General features: G+C 62.6%; 1 protein-coding gene across 1 annotated transcript; it reads left to right on the forward strand.

The window, feature by feature from the left end:
- The first annotated feature begins 1,723 nt into the window (after positions 1-1,723).
- XYLT2 (xylosyltransferase 2) lies at positions 1,724-18,758 on the forward strand. Its single transcript, XM_064522644.1, has 11 exons — positions 1,724-1,928; positions 9,838-10,309; positions 10,743-10,918; positions 11,993-12,195; positions 12,680-12,760; positions 13,017-13,233; positions 13,755-13,931; positions 14,818-15,080; positions 15,193-15,388; positions 15,850-16,183; positions 16,559-18,758. Exons 1-11 carry the CDS (start codon positions 1,794-1,796, stop codon positions 16,879-16,881), a joined length of 2,577 nt encoding a protein of 858 aa, XP_064378714.1. The 5' UTR covers positions 1,724-1,793; the 3' UTR covers positions 16,882-18,758.
- Positions 18,759-19,569: the final 811 nt, after the last annotated feature.

The raw sequence follows: 19,569 nt of genomic DNA on the forward strand, positions 1-19,569 counted from the left end.
CACAGCGGGGGCAACGGCAGGCAAAACGGGTTTGCGCTGACCCTGCTGCTGCAAAACCCTCGGCTCGACCCCCTGCGAGCAGCCCGGCTCAGAGAGTCCCTGCGACGGGGGTGGCGGGGGGCCGGGGTGCTGCGGCCAAGCCCAGCGGCAGGGCAGGGACCCCCGGCCGCCCCCCCCGCGCCACGTGGAGCTGCTCCTGCTCCAGGAGCAGGCCAGGCCCGCGGCGAGCTCCTGCGAGGCCCCCGCACACGCACGAACACGGCTTTGTGCAGCCGCACGCCCCAGTGTGCACCCACGGAGCCCCTCGCACGCGTGCCCACCCCCATGCGCACACGCCTGTGCTCACACGCATGCCCATGCACACACACGACTGTGCACACATTAAACATGCCTGCTCACATCCCACCTCCCCAGTGCACACATGCATGCACATACGTACACCCCCGTGCACACCCCAGCGCACACCCCAGCACACTGGCGCACACGCAGACTCACACCCCAGTCTGCACAAGCACATGCACAGCCCAGCACACGCATGCAGCAAACGCACACGCCAGTGTGCACACATGCAGGAACACGCACACCCCAGCAGACACAGGCACGTGCACACGGAACACAGCACACATGCACGCTCCCACCCCAGCGCACACATGCACAGGCACGCAGACACCCCAGGGCACACCGGCAGATGAAACCCAGCACACACACACCCCATCATGCACGCGCGCACACACACACACACACACCCCCAGTGCACACATGCACACACACACACCCCCAGCACACATGCACACACATGCACACACGCACACCCCATCATGCACACACGCACACCCTCCAGCGCACACACACATGCACACCCCATCACACACACCCCCAGCGCACACATGCACACACATGCACACCCCATCACACACACGCACCACTGCACACATGCACACACGCACACCCCATCATGCACACACACGCACACCCCAGCGCACACACACACCCCAGTGCACACATGCACACACATGCACACCCCACCACGCACACACACACACCCCAGTGCACACATGCACACACATGCACACCCCACCACGCACACACATCACTGCACACATGCACACACACACACACCCCCCACCACGCACACACACCCCAGTGCACACATGCACACACACACACACACCCCACCATGCACACACACACCACTGCACACATGCACACACATGCACACCCCACCACGCACACACACCCCACTGCACACATGCACACACATGCACACCCCACCACGCACACACACCCCACTGCACACATGCACACACATGCACACCCCATCACACACACACACCCCAGTGCACACATGCACGCACATGCACACCCCACCACGCACACACACACACACCACTGCACACACACCACTGCACACATGCACACACACACGCACACACCACTGCACACACACGCACACACACATGCACACCCCACCACGCACACACACACGCACACACGCACACACCACGCACACACACCACTGCACACGCACACACACACACACACGCACACACACGCACACCGCACCACGCACACACGCGCACACACGCGCGCCCCCCTCCCCGCGCGCCGCGGCCCCGCCCCGCCCCGCCTAGCCCCGCCCCGCGCGTGCGCGCGCGCCCCCGCCCCGCGCCGCGCCGCGCCCCGCCCCACGCTGCGCCCCGCCCCGCCCCGCGCCGCCGCCGCCGCCGCCGCCGCCGCGCGCGCCCCCCGCGCGCCCCCCGCGCGCCCTGCCCGGCGGCGCTGCGGCCGTGACGATGGTGGCGAGCGCGCGGGTGCGGAAGCTGGCGCGGCGGTACCGGCTGGCCGTGGCCACGGCGCTGGCCATCCTGCTGCTGCAGGGGCTCGTGCTCTGGAGCTCCGCCGGCCTCGACGAGGAGGGCCCGGCCGAGGTGCGCGGGGGCCGCGCCGGGGGCGGGGTGCCGATGAGGGGCCGGGGGGCGGCAGGGTGCCCTGGGGGCGGGGGTGCCGATGAGGGGCCCGGGGGGGGTTGCGGGGCAGCGGGGGGTCCTGGGGGCGGGGGGTGCTGCGGGGGCCCGGGGGGAAGTGGGGGGTGCTGGGGGTGTGGGGCAGCGAGGGGGCTGGGGATGTGGGGGGGGCGGACTGAAGGGGGTCCTGGAGATTGTGGGGGTCCGGAGGGGGGTCGGGGTCTCGGGGGCGTGGGGCGGAGGTAAGGGGCCTGGGGGGCGATGAGGGGGGCCCGAGGGCTTGGGGGGCTGGGGAGGAGTTGCAGGGGAGCGTGGGGGTGGCGAGGGGGTCCTGGGGGGGGTGTGGGGTGAGGGGTCCTCGGGGTGTGGGGCGGGGGCGAGGGGGTCCTGGGGGTCCCAAGAGAGCGTGGGCGAGGGGGTCCTGGGGGTGCCGGGGGGGGCTGGAGGCGTGGGGCGCTGCGGGGGGGGGCAGACATGATACGTTACACCAGGACAGAGGTGGGACCTGGGGACACCCAGCTGTGGGGTGTCCGCCCTGGGGAGGGGGGAGGCAGCAGCGGGGTGGGGCGGGGGCTGCTGGGGCAGCGATGGCTGCGGGGCGGCTGGGGGACGTGCGAGCTGTGCTGGGGGCTCCCGCTGCAGCGTTTTAGGGTCGCGGCGTGCGAGAAGGGGCTTTTGTGCCTGCGGAGGTGCTGGCTGGGGCCTGCCGTGGGGCCGGGAAGTGAGGGGAGCCAGCCTGGGGGTCTCGGCCTTCGCCGGGGCCTGGGAAACGTTGCAAGAAGTTGAGATAACCGAGCTAGGGAGAGATTTAAACACAGCGTGGTTCAGAGGGCCGGTGGGAGCGCGCACGGCAGCGCTCGGGACGCCCGCGGCGACTCCTGCTCAGCCCCCCGATCTGGGGCTCCTGTGTGAGGTGCGAGGGCAGAAGGACTTTCTGCACGTGAGCGTTGTCTTCTATATCCGCATGCTTCGCTAAGGCAAAAGATGTCACCTTTGTTTTTTACATTTGGGGCAACTGAGGCACGGACTGACGAAGGTATTTGCTCAAGGTCATGGACAGGGTAGGTACTGAGGAGGACCTGGGTCTCTGCACCGTAGTGCTTCCACCTTCAAACGAAGCTCTTGACCTCTGGGTTGCTTGTTTGAGTGTATTTAGTTGTTGTGAGCTGCCTGGGCGGCATACAGGCCTGCTGCTTCTGGGCAGACTAGTCTTTGAAACCCGTTTCTCGCAGAGCACTGGCTCCCCGGTGAAAGCTTGCACAGCACCGCAACCGCTCCTCTCGGGCAGGACACCCCAGCTCCCGGGACCGCGGAGAGCAGGGCCGCAGACCTGAGGCTCGGTCGTGTTCGTGTGTCGGCCCGAGGGAGCCTGGTGCTTCTGCTGCTCCTGCGGAGCTGGGCAGAGGGACACTGCGTCTGTCCATCCTTGACAAGCCCAAGGTGATGAGAAACCCGGGTTTGGCAGGAAGGGAGACGGCGTGCGCTGAGAGCTGGGAAGAGCGCGTGGATGAGCGAGGTACACGTGGCATCCCACAGCTGCAGGTCACGATGTGAGAAGTGGGATCTTTGGAGGGGTCAGGGCTTCACCTTCCCTTTGTGGGGTGCCCTCTGGACCACCTCCGGTTGCTGAGGGTAGTCCAGCAGTTGGCAGGTCTTCTCTTGGGACTGGAAAGTTTCCTCCCAAAGCAAAGGGGTGAGAACAGGAACTGGGAGGCCCCTCGCAAGGAAGCGTTTGGAAGGTCTCTAAGCTGGTCACTCACTCAGCAAATTAATCCCCAACCCCAGGCATCCTGGGGGCTGGGAGAGGCAGCGAGGTTCTGCACCCTCAGCCACTGCTGCCACGCACCCAGCACCAAAGAAGCCAGGGAATAAACGTAGCGAGGACAGGGGATGCAGAGTCACCCTGGATCATGGGACACTGGGAGCGTGAGAGCAGAGAGAGATCTGGGAGCCAGGAGCGCCCAACTCTGCCCCTTCCTCTTCCCTGTGACCTTGATCAGATCACTTCACCAGCCTGGTTCCTCTTCCCTCGCCGCGCGGTCGAGCACCACTCGTGTGCTGTTAACACTCAGGATCGTGACCTCTGGTGTTAAAGCCATCTCTTCTGTCCGCCTTTCTCTATCCCTTCCTTGTGCAGCCCCTTCGTTCTGCGTTAGTCCTCACCTAATTCTCCATGTCTCTTCCTAAAACCGAACTGGGCAGCTGACAGGTTCACTGTGAAATGTCCCCCCTCATCTGGAGGTCGGGGTGTTTCACCACCTGCAGTCTTGCCTGCTTCTCCCTGGGGCTTGGGAAGGAACTAGCCTCTTCAAAGAAGGCAGGAATCATCCTGAGCTTTGCCGACAGCCCGGACACATTAGCAAGCTGGGAAAAGTCCAGTTAACCTTTCCTCCTTAAAACACGGCAAAGCTCTTCATTTCCCTGCCCTTCTGCAGTTCCTGATTTTGGCCAGACCTGGAGGAGCCACCATTCCCCGGGATATTTCTGGTAAAGCTGAGGGCAGGAGAACTTTCCTGGGAGAACCCGACCTTGCAGGCTTGGAATAATTTGGGAAATCTTGGAATCTCCTAATTGCTTGAGTAAATGGCTCCTTCCCGCTAATGAACACTGTTCTAACCAGGCTCGTCCCTGCCACAAGCCAGCTGTGACTTGCTATAGAGAGCACAAAGGAGACGTGAGTCCTCCCAATGCCTGGGAGCATCTGGAGCGGGGTGAGCCCTGCGGATCAGCACGTTGGGCCAGGGCATCTGCAGAGCTCAGAGGCTGCTCTGCGGCTGCGGGTCAGAGCTGCGAGCCCCAGCAGCCCGGGTCACCCGGCGCTCGCCTTGCTTCGTGCCCTGGGCTGGCAGCTGCAGCTGCCTGTGCTGCTTAGATGCTCTCGGGAGAGCTGCTCTGCTCTCTGTTGATGCTGGTCTCCCTTTTCTCCCTGGTCAGTTCTTTAACTTCTGCTGATTTTCTTTTCTTTCCTTGTCTTCGTAGGAAGCATCACAGAGAACAGAGCAGGCCAGACAGTCACGATGGGGTCTCCAGCCGGGGAGCGCGTGCCCAGGCTGCGCTGGGCCGGGGCGCTGGCAGAGGGAGGCAGTTGCAGCTGTGCGGGAGCAAGGGAAGGAGGGTAGTACTGACCTCAGCAGGGCCTGGGTGAGAGAGGAGAGGCCCATGTAGCCTGCTCATGAGGTGCATCCCATCCATCTCCAGGAGTGGCAGGTTGGGAACGGCTCTGCGGTGCTTATGTCTTGCTGGCTGATAGGACACCCGGCTCTGTTTTTACGTACCGCTGTGCTTGGCAGATCCATCCCGGTGGCTTCCCGCTCTGAGCTTAGCAGAGGCTGAGCGAGGATTTGCTGAACTTTGGGCTTTGCCCTTCATGTGAGCACATTACAAAATCATCTCACAGCAGCTGCACCTGCTCTCTGCCCCATAACAGGCCCGAGCACCTCTAAGCCACCACCCCAGCCCACCTCGAGAAGGACGTGCTGCTTGGATCGCGTCGCTTCTCCTTGCAAACCTGCGCGTTCGGGATGGCTCATTGCCTTGGCCTTTGAGCCCATCCACACAGCCGCCCAGGGTCTGCCTGTCCCACTGTTTGTCTGGGGTTAGTTGCATTTGTGGATGGTGCTGATTTCAGGGTCCTAAAGGCTCCCTTTTTTTTACCAAGCAGATGTTTATGGTGTACAGAGCAGAAGTTGGATCAGTCTCCATCCACCCAGGTCAGCCACTAAGCTTTGTGGTAACCCTGCAATGGCAACTGGTGTGCTGGGAACTTGTCTTACCTCCAAGAAGTCAAACTGCTTTGATTCCACCAAGATTAAATAACACAATCTCTGTCCAGACTGAGAGCTTGGAGAGGAAAGTCCCTCATCTGTATCTAGCCCCCTGTGAGCTCCCTGTGTTTATTCACAGCCCACCGTGATAGCATCCCTGTTGCAGACACTGAGCCTCTCTGGGTAATGACATAAAGGTGGGAGCTGTGGATGCTCCAGTCCGAGTTGGTCAGACTGATCCCGCCTTCATCAGTCGTGGTGGCACCGACTGCTCCTGAATGAGTGCGCGAGCTTCGCGAGGTGTTTGGGGGGTGTGTGTGCAGGTCTGTGGTGGAGTTTGGCTCCTGAGCAGTGCAGACTGGAACATGCAAACTGCAGAACGTCCTTGTGGGTGGAGGAGAGGATCTGTCACTTGGGAAAAGTGTTTTAGCCCAGTCACGTCTTTATTCTCCCACTTTGTCTTCTATCTTCCTCCTTCCAAGCAGAAGGAGGCATCTCTGAGGGCCTGTACGTTGGTACGGTCCATGTGCAGCAGTCCCTCGAGACGCTTCCTCCAAAACAGTCTCTTCCAGCCTTGCTGAGATTGCTTGAATATTTTTCCCCAAATAAGTTATTTTTAGGGGGATATGATTGAGTCCATTTTAAATGTGAGACTTAAGGATGAATTAATGGCAACTGAGCGTCTGGGTTCCTCTGGTGACTTTGGAACGTTTTGACTTTGGTGTTGCCTGATGAGAGCTTGTGTTTGGCAGACCCCAAAGTCAACCAGCCACAGGACAGCATCCTGTAGGACACCAGATGTCCGTAGTTCTGCTCATCACGGTACTCTCCTCTCTCTTTCTCCACTGATATTTTTATTTCCCGGTTTGTATCTGAACTTCCTCCACAGCATCCCTGTCCCGAAGGCGGGGGCCCAGGTGGATGTGCCCTCCCTCTTCTGCACAAACAGGAGGAGCTGCTGAGGGGGGAACTGGCCTCGGTGCTGCGAAGGCCGTGGCTGTGCTGGGGACTGTCTACAGGTTCCCCTGCCAGCCTCTAAAAGTGTCGCAGGGCAGCCTGGCTCTGTCCCCTTTCCTTCCCCATGGGTTTGGGGTATAAGTGTGCGAGACGGACGGAGGGAGGAGGCAGAGATGGGACTCACCTGTGTCGGAGGAGCATCCTAGTGTCGTTCTGGAGGAGAGCAGGGAAGGTCCCCTGGGGACAATCGCCATGTCACGCTGGCTTCCAGGTGTGATGCTGCGGTCCCGGGGTGGCAGGCGGCTTGGAGGTGTGTCGGGGGGCAGGGGCAGTGGTGGGACTTGCGCTGGGGACAGGGTGCAGAGAGGGGCCCGGCCCGCAGCTCCACGGCCTCGCGGGGGCTGTGGCACGGCATCAGGCCGAGGGGAGAGCGGGCCGGGGAAGCGACCTCTGGCAGGCGCCCGGCGTCGTCTGCGCGTTTCGGGAGAAGGGGGCGGGCAGCCGCTGGCTCTCCTGGGAATCTTGCCAGAAGTCCTGCACACGAGTCTTAAATACAGCAGAGCAACGTGGCCGGAGTTGTTCCCCGCCTGACTGGGGCGGAGGGATTGCTCTGCTTTGGTGCAGTAATTAGAAGCCATCGAGTTCATTAACTGGCAGCTCTAGAAGGCTGGCGATGTTGCTAATGATTTTCCCTGTTGAGAAGGGCAGCTGGGTGTGCTTGCGAGCTGTGGCCGGCAACCAGGCTCCTTCCGAGGAGACCGACAGGACCGTAACCAAGCGGGGGCATGGCGCAGGGGCTGCGCTTCGAGCCAGCGTGTTGCAGGAGCGGAGGGTGTAAACGGAGGCCAGCAGGTCCCTTCTCCTTGCAGGGAGGGGGGTCAACCCATGGAAGCGACTTCACTTGTCGGTCACCCCCCGACTCCCTGCTCTGCGACACTGCACAGAGAAGACAGGTTTATAACTCTCCGAACAGATGGTCCTGCGTGGTGACTAATGAACTGTTCGCTGCCTGTCTCGGGCTCTCTGTGACGCCTGTCTGAGTGGAAGAGGGCTCGTCTGATCCTCGCTGATGCCAGCCGCTTGCTCAGCCCCTTCTCGGGTGACCGTGGATTGCAGGCCACGGGGAGGCTGTTTCACCCCAGCGCGGGTGCTTCAGGGACGCTTTGCCGGCTCTTCCTTTCGGCTGCTACGCACAGGGCGGCTGAACGAGGCAGATCTTGCCAGATGCTTTCCAGCCTTTGCACAGCGTGGTTTCCGCTGCCTGTGACCTTCCCAGCAGCTACGCCCACGGGGAAGCTCGTTCAGGGGGTTAATTCAGTCCCTCCGTCCTCATGAGGCATCCGTGCGTCCTCGGAGGATGCTGCCGCCCCTGAAGAGCACCTGACACATCTCGCTCCGTGTCCCGGGGCGGCTGCGCAGCGGCAGGCCAGGCGCGTTTCTGAGTGCATTATGGGAGAGCCCTGGGAGGCCTGGCTGAAACTGGGGCAGCTGCTCCGCTTTCTCTCCGTCCCTCGGCCACGAGTGCAGCCGAGCGCACGTACTTCCTTGTGGTGCGGTGGGGACGGGGACCTCGGCCGGCCTCACGCGCGCGACTTGCTGGGGGAGTGAGTGCGGCTCTCGCGGCACATCTGAGGGGAGCGTCTGATGGCTCCAGCCGTGGCCTGACAGCCCCCCGCACTAAGCAGCGCCTTGGGAAGGAACCAATTCCTTCCCTCTCTGTTGGCATCTTCCGCCTTTGTTTTACCAGTCAGTTCAGCTGTTTGCAGCGCTGCCAGCTGAAGCCCTTCCCCAGCCCCAGGCATCCCTGGCTGTGCCTCTGGCTGTCCAGCTCTGCGGCACGTTGTTCGGGTCCGCTCCTCCCGAAGCGTTTGCAGGGGATTGCTCCGAGCAGGGGATCGCTCTGAGCTGAGCGGCCCTCGGGGCTCGTGTGCTGTCCCTGACAGCAGCCCGTCCTGCACAGCTGAGAGGCTGCGGCCGGCTCAGCAGCTCGGCCCCGTGGCTTCCCTCCCCGTTCCTGCCATCCAAACTTCCCGTGTGTCCAAGAACAACTCTCTGCTCTCCCCAAGGCTAACTCATTTCTGCTAATCAGCCAGCCTGGCAGAGGTAACGAAGCGTAATTAACTGCTCCCTCCACACACAAACTTGGCTCTGTGGGAGGGTTTGTTAGAGGGATTTCTGGAGGAGCTGGCGATTGCGGTGCCTGCTCCAGACCAGTGCTGGGACCAGGGCAGGTTGGGCAGGATCCTGCCCAAAGCCTCTCCAGCGCTTGCAGCCTCAGAGAGTGCAGCTGCCGCTGTCGGGGACCCCATCTCTGAGACAGATGTGCCTGGCGTCAGCGCCAGCTTGGGCTCCCAGCGTGATGGCAACAGTGAGAACCTGGTCCATTTGTCTGCTGGTGAAGCTGCTGCCTGCAGCCAGAACCGTTCTGTGCCCGTCCCCACCGCGCTGTGATGCCCTGGCCCACGCGGGACGGCGGAGGGTGGCCGGAGGGCAGGCGGGGGGGCTGGCTTGGTGCAGGGACCGCTGACCCTGGCTGTTAGTCTCGCTGTGAGCCGGGGGCAGTGAGCAACGTCCCCTTTGTGCGTCCTGGGGGCTGTGACTGCAGGTCTGCAAGTCCGGGTCTCCCCAGGCTGGCTTAGCGGGGGTGGAGGCTATCGCCGTGTGGGGGGCACAGGACGGTGCAGGGAGGTGCTCTGGGGTCTGAGTCAGCGGCGGGCTGGTCCGACACCCTCCTTTGCTGCGCGACTGCTGCTCCCGCGTGAACGTGCAGCCCCTGGCACGCTGCAGCCCTGGGCCGTTGTGCTTGTGGTTAGTTCAAACCCGTCCAGAGCAGGAGCTTCAACTTCGTTACTCCTCTGGGCTCAGCAGTGACTTGTTGCTCTGGGGAGACTGATTGCAGTGAAGGATACAGCAGCGAGGGCTGCCGTGCCTCGGTTTCCCCTGAGACTGGCAGAGAAGGGTGTTGATCAGTGAGCTCCATGGGGACGCAAGCATCGAGTGCTCCTGGGTGGCCAGGAACAGGGGCTGGGAACCGCCTGGGTCGGCCAGGAGCAGGGATGCTCTAGGGAGCGTGTCTGCAGGGACAGGAGCGGGAGCAGGCCCAAGTTAACGCTGTCTGTCCTCTCTTGTGTGTCCGTCTGGAACTGGGGAAGGAGCGGCAGAAAAAAGCCAGGTTGCTCGAGAGCAGCGACGGCTCCAAGGACTCGGACAGCTCTGCAGGGCGCCGGGGCAGCGCGAGCCGGAAGCACGGGCGATGGCGGGGACGGCCAGACAGCCCCGGGGTGCTGGTGTCCAAGGTGGTGAGAGCCGTCACAGCGAGACACAAGGCGGGGAGGAGGCTGCCAGCCGTGCTGGACTCCTCCAGCCGGAGGAACCTGACGGAGCGGCACGGGGACGCCCAGCTGGCCGTCTTCCAGCAGGGCGACACGGGCAGCGTGGAGGGAGCCCCCCAGCCCACCGAGAACAGCTTCACCCCCAAGTGCGAGATCACGGGCAAAGATGCCCTCTCAGCGCTGGCGCGGGCCAGCACCAAACAGTGCCAACAGGAGATCGCCAACGTGGTGTGTCTGCACCGGGCCGGCAACCTCATGCCACAGTCCGTGCCCCGCCACTGCCAGCTCTCGGGTGAGTCCCGCTGGGACGCCGGGCACGTGGGCCGCCCACCTGGTGTGACCAAACTCTTCCACCTTGCAAAAAACTGCCTCAATCTGTTACTGATTCCCAGATTGCGGCAGCCTCTGTAATCCAGTCAAAGCTGTGCTGGCCTCCTTTAAGCTGGGCTGCTTCCTCCAGATCTGCAGAGATCAGAGCCCAGCGCAGCTGCACCCTTCTGTTTTGAGGGGCTGGAGGGGGCATCTCCCCCTTCCCAGCAGGTCCCTATCCACGTGGAAGCAACCGCAAAGGGCTGCATGCGCTGCCGTGCCCTGCCCTGCGTGCGCTGTCCCTGGGATCCCACCTTGATCAGATCCCCCCAGTTTACCGGGAGCTTGGGGCGGTGGGGTGCCCCAGGCCGCCCCGAGGCCGGGGGGGGCTGATGGCCGTGTCCCTCCCCGCGCAGGGAAGGTCAGCCCTGTGATCCAGTGGGACGAGAGCCGGCTGCAGCAGGTGCCCCCCAGCAAGCCGGTGCGCATCGCCTACATGCTGGTCGTGCACGGCAGGGCCATTCGCCAGCTGAGGCGGCTCATCAAGGCGGTGTACCACCAGCAGCACTTCTTCTACATCCACGTCGACAAGGTACGCGGCGGGGTGGGGGCTGCCAGCTGGCCGGGGAGAGGGGAGGGGATGCTGAGGGTGCCCAGTTTGATAACCCAGACAGGCAGTGAGTGAAGTCAGCGTCCCCTGTGGGGCCTCAGTGCTGGAGGAAGTGGCTGGGTAGGGTTTGTCCCCGCTGCCTGGGGAGCTGTGACCCCCTGTTCCCTGCTCCACATCCCTGGATGGGGGCAGCTACGAGCTGTGCCCCCTGCACAGAGCAGCCTTGTCTCACTGCTCTCCTCCCTGCAGAGGCGGCTGTGCGAGCTGGGAGCTCAGCCCCATGGGCACGTCCCCCTGCGCAGGCAGCAAACGAAGCTTCCCCGCAACGCGGCTGCTTTCTGGTTTGGGCAGGGCTCAAACTGTTGCCCTCCCCCAGCCCAGAGAGTGTAACATCTGCACTCTGCTGCTTCTGCACCCCGCTCCTCCTCATTTCTGTGTGCAGGCAGCAGCCAAGAAAGAGCTGTAAGGCTTGGCCAGCAGCAGAACAGCACCCATCCCAAGGATCACAAGATCCCAGAGATGTGTGGATCTGTCTGGCAGAGCTCATTGGAAGGAAAAGATTGGCTGGATCCGATACTCTGATCTGTCCTGGTTGCCTGCTTTCCTCTCAGCAATGAGTTGCCCAGTCCATGTGCCCTGAGCAGGCAGAAGCAGGTTGTAGGATTGCTGCTGCATGGAGCTGCCTCTGCTGCTCCTCGGGGGCCCCTTTGGAGGTGGGCTGGGGTGTCTGGGCGGTCTGCAGGCTGGCTGGAAGCACAGCAAGGTGGGACCGGTGGGCGTGGAGGGATGTCTCAGCCGTACCAGGCAGTGGACAGAGTCTGGCTGCATTAATGCCCTTCCAGAGCTCCAGTTCAGCCCCTGACGGTGGTGACCCGAGGTTTACCTCCAGCGCAGGCTGCGGCAGCCCTGCTGCTCAGTAGCTGACAGTACTCAGCAGGGCAGGGAATAAGACAGCGAGGCACAGACAGAGCAGGGCTGACTCAGAGCAGGTAGCGAGGAAGGCAGGACCCCGGGAAGAGGAGCTCCGTGCTGATCAAGAGTCTCGTTCCCTGGCAGCGCTCCAACTACCTGCATCGGGAGGCACTGGAGCTGGCCCAGCACTACCCCAACATCCGCGTGACGCCCTGGCGCATGGTGACCATCTGGGGAGGTGCCAGCCTGCTGAAGATGTACCTGCGTAGCATGAAGGACCTGCTGGAACTGGCCGAGTGGCCCTGGGACTTCTTCATCAACCTGAGTGCCACCGATTACCCCACGAGGTGGGGACCCTGCTGGGTCAGGGGAGGACGATGGAGGGGTGAGAGCTGCTTGGTGCCGCAGCAGCCCTGGGAGCAACGGTGCTGGGAAGTGAAGGGAGGAGCAGGGAGCTCAGGGCAGATGGGGTTGGAGATTGCACCCACATGCTGGTGATGATGCTCCAGGGCCAGGCTGGTCCCACCTCTGCTGAGGATCGCAGCCAGTACCTCGGAGGCTGTTTTTTCCTGTGGTCTGGGTGCTGCCGGGCGAATGCACGTGTAAGTACATGTGAATACACAGGCGTGCACCACCCCACACACCCTTACCAGGCGCCAGACAGCAGAGGGACCTGGGGATCTGTGTCTCCCCAGCAGCGTGAGAAGGATTTGAGTCAGTGCCTACGAAGCAGCTTTAGGCTCCCTGTGTTTGGTGGCTGTTTGCAGCTTGAATATTTTCTGGGCTGCTTTACTTCAGGGGTTATTAACCCTTTTCTATTTTGCATCTCAGGACCAATGAGGAGCTGGTGATGTTCTTGTCCAAATACCGAGATAAGAACTTCCTGAAGTCTCATGGCAGAGACAACGCCAGGTAACTCTGACTGGGGGCAGGGCCGAGCTGGATGAACAGAAAGGGGGGATTTCTGAGAAGAACTAAAACAGTCAGGGCAGGGGGCTGTTCTGGCTGAGGCTGCCAGGAGCGTGGGGCCAGATCTTTCATGGGTGTCACTCCATTGGCTTTACACTGTTGGAGATCCACCCTGTGTCCCAGCAGAGCGGGCGGCACCCTTAGCCCTGCTTGCAGCTGTAGGAGGACTCTCATACTCAGCCCTTGTCCCCCTGCCCAGGTTTATCAAGAAGCAGGGCCTGGACCGCCTGTTCCACGAGTGTGACTCCCACATGTGGCGGCTGGGCGAGCGCCACATTCCCGAGGGCATCGTGGTGGACGGGGGCTCCGACTGGTTCTCGCTGACGCGCAGCTTCGTGGAGTACGTGGTCTACGCGAACGACCAGCTGGTGTCCCAGCTGCGGCAGTTCTACACCTACACGCTGCTGCCAGCCGAGGTGGGTGCTGGTTGAGGGCAACAGGCAAGGGCAGCCCAGGGCCACCTTCCTTGTGAGCCCTGGAGTGTTCCCATCTCGGCTGTGTTCGTTCTCCCCAAGGCACAAAAGGAGTGATGCTGGGTGGTCTTCCCACTGCAGTCAGCGTTTCCGTCCCATTTCACCCGTGCCCCGGATAGCTGCTCAGGGCAATGCAGGACGTTCCTGTTCTGCTCTGGTTGTGCCTCTGCTTTGCCCAGGCCTGGGAGAGGGGGCGGATGGGCCAAGGGTCATGTTTGTATCCAGCCTGCTTTAGCTCCAGACACCGCTCTGGGCCGGATAAGGACCGATCTGGGTACACAGCCTGTTCCGTTACGGCTTACCCTGTGCTGGGAACCGGGATGGATTTGCGTTCAGGATCTATCGCAGCTTTTTGCCTGCTTATTTAAACGTGCTGTTGCTGTGTGAGTGAGGGCCGGGGGGCTCCGTTAGCCTCCCAGCCTCCATCCCCACTGGGCCTCGTGCCTGTTCTCTGCCGTGCACAGTCCTTCTTCCACACAGTCCTGGAGAACAGTCACGCCTGCGAGACACTGGTCGATAACAACCTCCGAGTGACCAACTGGAACCGGAAGCTGGGCTGTAAGTGCCAATATAAACACATAGTCGACTGGTGCGGGTGCTCCCCAAATGACTTCAAACCCCAGGACTTCCTACGGCTACAGGTGAAAAAGATCCTCCTTTCTGCCCTGCTCTCTCCCCTCCTCTCTGTCTCTCTCCCTGAGCTGCCTTGCAGACCTGCCCCCGGGTGCAGTGGCAGCTGGTGTGCACATCTGCAGGGCCGGCTGTCCAGCTGTGGTGGGGCTCAGCACAGACCTGTCTGTAAATGTTTGGGCAGTGGGATTGCACTGAGTATCCTGCCCAGCAGCCAGGCTTCTGCTTGCGATGTTGTTCTCCTTCCCAGGCTTTCCCATTTTCCTGCTCTCTCCCTGCAGACCTGTTACTTAGGGCAAATGTCTTTTCAGTGCAACCGCTTCAGAGAGCTGTCCTCCCTGGCAAGTCAAAATGCCTTGTGATGGACTGTCTTTTTATAACCATGCTCTAGCGAGCAGAGGCTTGGCCTGAGCAAGGCAGGTTTGGGAAAAGATACATCCAGTCCCAAAAAGTGAAGTTAGCAGGATTTGCTTGCCAGAGGCTACAGTCTTGGGCATATATAGTGCAGGGCCCTGATTCTGCAAGCTGTGCTGTACAGCCAGGCCCCGTGCTCTGCAGAGGCTCGGGGAGGGTGGGGGCCCATCTATATAGAGATTCCAGCTAAGGAGCTGGGTGACACATGGCTGCTTCTGAGCACGGAAAGGGGGAGGCAGTGGGAGAGGTGGGAACCTGACTGCATTACCAGTAACCATGCTGCGTGCTACCGCTGATCCTGCCACAGAGGATCCCATGTAGAGGCTTTTTGTGCTTTGCTGCTCCCTGGCCTGTGCCATCCGAGGGAACAGGATGGGTCCCAGCATGTTTCTTCCTAGTCTGTCCTACCCCCAGCTTTCGTGTTGAGGTGGGAGGGCAGAACGGGTGTAGCCAGCACTGTTTGAAACACTTCTGCTTTTCCAGCAACTCTCCAGACCCACCTTCTTTGCCCGCAAGTTTGAGTCGACAGTGAATCAGGAAGTTCTGGAGATCCTGGACACGCACCTCTACGGCAACTACCCCCCCAACACGCCGGCTCTCAAGGCGTACTGGGAGAACGTCTACGACCGCATCGACGGGCTCAGCGGCCTCAGCGATGTCACCCTTACCTTCTACGCGGCCTTCTCCAGGCTGGGGCTCCGCAAAGCCGCATCTGCACCGGCACTGAAGGCAGAGAAGCTCTGCAGGTGGGGCGTTCACTGCAGCTCGATCCAAGCTCCGAGTGTGACCTGCATCTTGCACCGGGAGGATGCTGAGGGTCACGTGTGCAACCTCTCTCTCTCTTCTCTGTCTCTCCAGATTTGAGCCCCGGGGTTTCCCATCCAGTGTGCACTTATATTTCTATGACGACCGTTTCCAGGGTTACCTGGTGATGCAGGAGGTGCAGAACTCGGCAACCGGGCAAGCAGAGTCCCTGGAGGTGTGGATGATGCCCCAAGGAGCTCTGAAGCTGGCAGGTCACGGAGGGCAGACAAACAGGTTACAAAACCTTGAGGTAAATGGGGAAAGTTCCCCTCACACCACCTACTTTCCTCCACTGCTTTTGCAGACCACCCTGCCCTTCCTCCTCTCCCTCACTTGTGCATTGAGAGGACAGAGAGACGTGGTTCCTTCATTATGTCTGAGGACAAACCTTTGTCCAGGATTTTTGCTCTGATTTCTACCTGCGGGGAGGGGTTACGGTGTGGGATATGGAGTCAATTGGTGGGGAAAAAGCCTGAATGGATCTTGGGGGAGAGCTGAGGCTGTTGATGTCCAGTGCCTGTGGCTGCATTAGACGTCAAACACAGCTGGACTGGTACTGGTGGGCAGGCAGGAGAGCAGCGGAGGGCGGGTGTGGGTGCCTTGGGATGGGAGTTCAGACCCACCCCAGCTCTGGGGGGTGAAACACAGCACCAGATCTGGTAGCATCTCCCAGCCCAGTGTCCCACTGCTGTGCACCTCCTGTCCTTCCAGGTGGGCACAGAGTGGGATCCCAAGGAAAGGCTCTTCCGCAATTTTGGAGGCCTGATGGGGCCTTTCGACGAGCCAGTGGCCATGCAGAAGTGGTCGCGGGGGCCCAACCTGACAGCCACGGTGGTGTGGATTGACCCCACGTACGTCATTGCCACCTCCTACGACATCACGGTGGACGCCGAGGCAGAGTTCACCCAGTACAAGCCGCCCCTCAACCGGCCCCTGCGCCCCGGCATCTGGACCATCCGCCTGCTGCAGTTCTGGGAGCCCCTGGGGGAGAGCCAGTTCCTGGTGGTGCCGCAGACCTTCAACCGCAAGCAGCCTCTCAGGAAGGGTGAGGATGAGGATGCTCTGGAGATGGGGCTGGGGCTCTCCCCGCAGGCGGTGCAAAGCACTTCCCCCAGCGCCGGCCTCCCTGGGCTGCGGCTGGGGACAAAACCGCAGCCACCGCTCCCAGTGGTGTCCCCTTGCCCACGGGCATCCTCAAACCGGACCGCTGGGCAGCTGCGAATGGCCCGTTTGCAGGTCGATCAGATGCCTTCCCCTTCCATCGGACAGCAGCATCCCTGCTGGGGCAGGGCGGGGGGCTGCCGGGGCGGGATGCTGAGCCCCCGGGAGGGCGGCGGTGGGAAGAGCAGGGTGCCGGTGGGAAGAGCAGGGTGCCGGGACGTTAGCGCGGTGCTGACGCCCTCTCTCCCGTCCTGCCCAGACGACAGCAGCTGGCTGCACGGTGGCCCCCCCCGCAACGAGTACATGGAGCAGAGCTTCCAGGGCCTGGGGGGGATCCTGAACTTGCCGCACGCGGAGGAGGCGGAGGAGGACGCGGTGCGGAAGGCGCAGCTGACGGGCAGAGCGCTGGACGACTGGGCAGACAGTGCCATCAGCACCTTCTGGTCCGCAGCGGACGTCTGCGTGAGCAGCCCCTCTGCCTGCTCCGCCCTGGAAAGCTGCAGCAAAACCTCCTGGAGCTCGCTGTCCCCGGACCCCAAATCAGAACTGGGGCCCGTCAAACCCGACGGGCGGCTGAGGTAGCAGGACCAGCCGGGGGGCGGCGTTGGGAGCAAGGAGCATCCTCCGTCCCTGGCGTGGTGGGGGGGTTCTCCGGACTGCATCACCCCGTGAGATTCGCACCATAGTCACTTGGGGAGGAGAGAATGGGAACCTCCGGGCCAGGGACAACCTTCTCCTGTGGGGTTTTGTGGGGCAGAGGTGCAAGACTGGGCCCTTGCCCGCCTTCCCCAGGAACGGGCGCTTGCCGGCCAGAGGAGAGCGCGTGGGGCGCGGACGGCAGGGGCGGCTGGGAAAAGCAGCGTATTTATCGCTCCAGGCCTCGGAGCCTCGGGAAGGGGTGATGGCGGAGGGAAGAGAAGGGAGGCTGGCAGACGGGTAGGCTCGGGGCCAGCTCAGCACCCTGCCCAGCCCCGGGCTGGATCTCTGCGGGATCAGGCCCTGCGCTACTGGCCGTGTCCCCTCGGGACAGGGCGCGCGGGGACAGGCAGGAGCAGAATGGGTCGACGCCTGCTGCGCACACGGAGCTGCTGCTGGCCCGAGGCCTGCATCTCATCCCCTCCACCTCAGCCCTTTAGTTTGTATTTTTATAAATATAGAAATATATATGATGCAAAGTGCAATAGAGACGAGACGCCCGCGTTGGCCGGGAAGTCCTCGTGTCTCCGTCTCCCCTCAGACTGTAACATAACTTGTTCTCTTGGGTGTCCTGGAGCTACAGGACAGGGTGCTGGGTCATTTAGGGGGTTTTTTGTTTGTTTGTTTTGTTTTTTTAATATTGTTTTGCTGTTTCCCCGTTTCCTGCTGGGGGAATCGTGCCCCGCTGCCCCTCGGGCAGGGATGCCCACGGTTGCAGGGCGCTGCCTTCCCTCCGAGACAGCTGCCCGGCCGTGCCAAATGTCCAGAGCTGCCCCTTGGAGTTCAGAAAGCCACCGTGGGCTCCACGTCCCGTCCTCACTGTGGCGGAGGCTTTGGGAGCTGAGCACCGAGACACCCTGCCAAAATGCCATCCGCGTGGCTGGCTTCTTGGTCCGAGTGAGACGGCATTCCCCATGCCCGAGGGCTGCCTTGTGCCATGGCTGGTCGGCGCAGCCTTTTCTCTCCTCCCGGGTCAGCGGAAGCTCTCGGGATCTAGTGCACTTCCCTGGCCGAAAGCCAAGAGGTGAGACGAGGTCTGGCCAGCTCTGTCCCTTCTCCCCTGTTTCTGCTTTCCCCCTTTTCCGGAGGGATCGGATGCCGCCTCCTCCAGGGATGGGGTGCAGCGGAGCCCCCTCCTCCCGCCCGGCCTCGGGGGCTCCCTGCAGCCTTCCTTCTCCCTCTGGAGAAGTCCGAGTTTGTTTTTTCCGCCCCGGGAAGACGTTTTGCGTGCCATACTGAGCTGCAGCGGCAACGCGGGCCCGGCCTGGGCACAGCTGGGGCCAGCGCAGAGGGGCCGGGGCCGGGCTCCCGGGGGGGGGGGGGTGGATCTCACGGACCCCTGCTCAAGGTGAGGGCAGGTGCAGTGGGGTTTGAGTATCCCCAAGGATCCGTGCCATCCTTCACGTCTCTCCAAGCCCGGGGCTTCCCTGGCCGACAGCGCGCTGCAGCCGGGTTGCCTTTCGCTTCGCCGTCGCCGTCTCCCTTTCTGCTTTAAGGACGCTGGTGCTGAAGGAGGCGGTGTAAAATCGGCCCTTGCGCACGCTGCAGGGGATGGAGGCGTCGCGGGCGAGGGCAGCTGCCTGCCGGCACCGGGGCCCGGGCGCTGCCGGGGCAGGACGGGGGCGAGAGGCGCTGGGTGCTCTCAGCCGCGGGGCAGGGCCTGGCCCCGGGCCGGGGGAGGACGCCAAATCTCTGTGTCAGAAGCATTATGTAAAGTTGTCTTAAATATGCAACATCACCACAAATATATCTATATCTCTACAGTGCGGTGTGTTGGGTTTTTGCCGCGTGTGCCGGAAACGCGGAGCGGTGGTGGGGGAGCGGCTGTGTTTGGGAAGGACGAGCTCGAGCGGGGCTCTGCTGCTGCGGATCTCGGGGGCGAAGGTGCAGATCCGCCCGGACGCGGCTGCTGCGCCCGTCCCCGGGGAGCGCGGGGGCTCGGGGGCTTTGGGGTGCTTCACCCCGGGGCAGCTGTGGGGCTTCCCGAAAAAAAGGGGCCGAGAAACCCGTGTTTGGGGAGGGGGGTTGGGTGGGGGTGCTCGGTCGGGTGATTTTGGTGAGACTCGCATTGCAGAAAGCAAGTTAATGCTATCATTTTTCCATCGCCCGCGGCCAGAGGGCGGAGAGCTCGCGGCTCGGGGCGGGTTAAGGCAACGCATTGGGGCTCCCGGACGAAGGGGGCCGGCGCGGTGCTGCCGCGGTGCTGGAGGAGGCCCGGCCGGGGGAAGCAGCCGGCCCGCCGGCAGCCTGAGCGCCTCCGCGCCGCCCGTGCCCCGGGGGCGCTGCCTGGCCGGATTACCGAGCGTTTAGGTTGCACTTAGCGCTCAAATGGTAATTACCTAATTAGCGGGCACCTCCTGTCGCTGCCCCGGGGGGCGGCACTGCGGCTGCCCGGTGCTGGCTGCGCGGGGGCTCCGCTCCGCTCCGCGGGGCCGCGGCTGCCCCGGGGCGGCGGCGGCGGCGGCGGCGCGCACGGGGGCCGCGGGGCCGCGCAGGGCTCCCCCCCCCCCCCCCGCCCCGGGCGCGCCGCCCCCGCGCCACGTGCGCGTCGCCGCGGCAACCGCCGGCGCCGCG

Source organism: Dromaius novaehollandiae, chromosome 18 (genome assembly GCF_036370855.1).
Source record: "Dromaius novaehollandiae isolate bDroNov1 chromosome 18, bDroNov1.hap1, whole genome shotgun sequence".
Lineage (NCBI taxonomy): Eukaryota > Metazoa > Chordata > Aves > Casuariiformes > Dromaiidae > Dromaius > Dromaius novaehollandiae.

Bases quoted from the DNA above. Each gene is read 5' to 3' on its own strand.
- XYLT2 (XM_064522644.1), top strand. From the start codon at position 1,794: ATGGTGGCGAGCGCGCGGGTGCGGAAGCTGGCGCGGCGGTACCGGCTG. The intron at 1,929-9,837 runs GTGCGCGGGGGC...GAACTGGGGAAG, and splicing joins ACGAGGAGGGCCCGGCCGAG to GAGCGGCAGAAAAAAGCCAG. The intron at 10,310-10,742 runs GTGAGTCCCGCT...CTCCCCGCGCAG, and splicing joins CCGCCACTGCCAGCTCTCGG to GGAAGGTCAGCCCTGTGATC.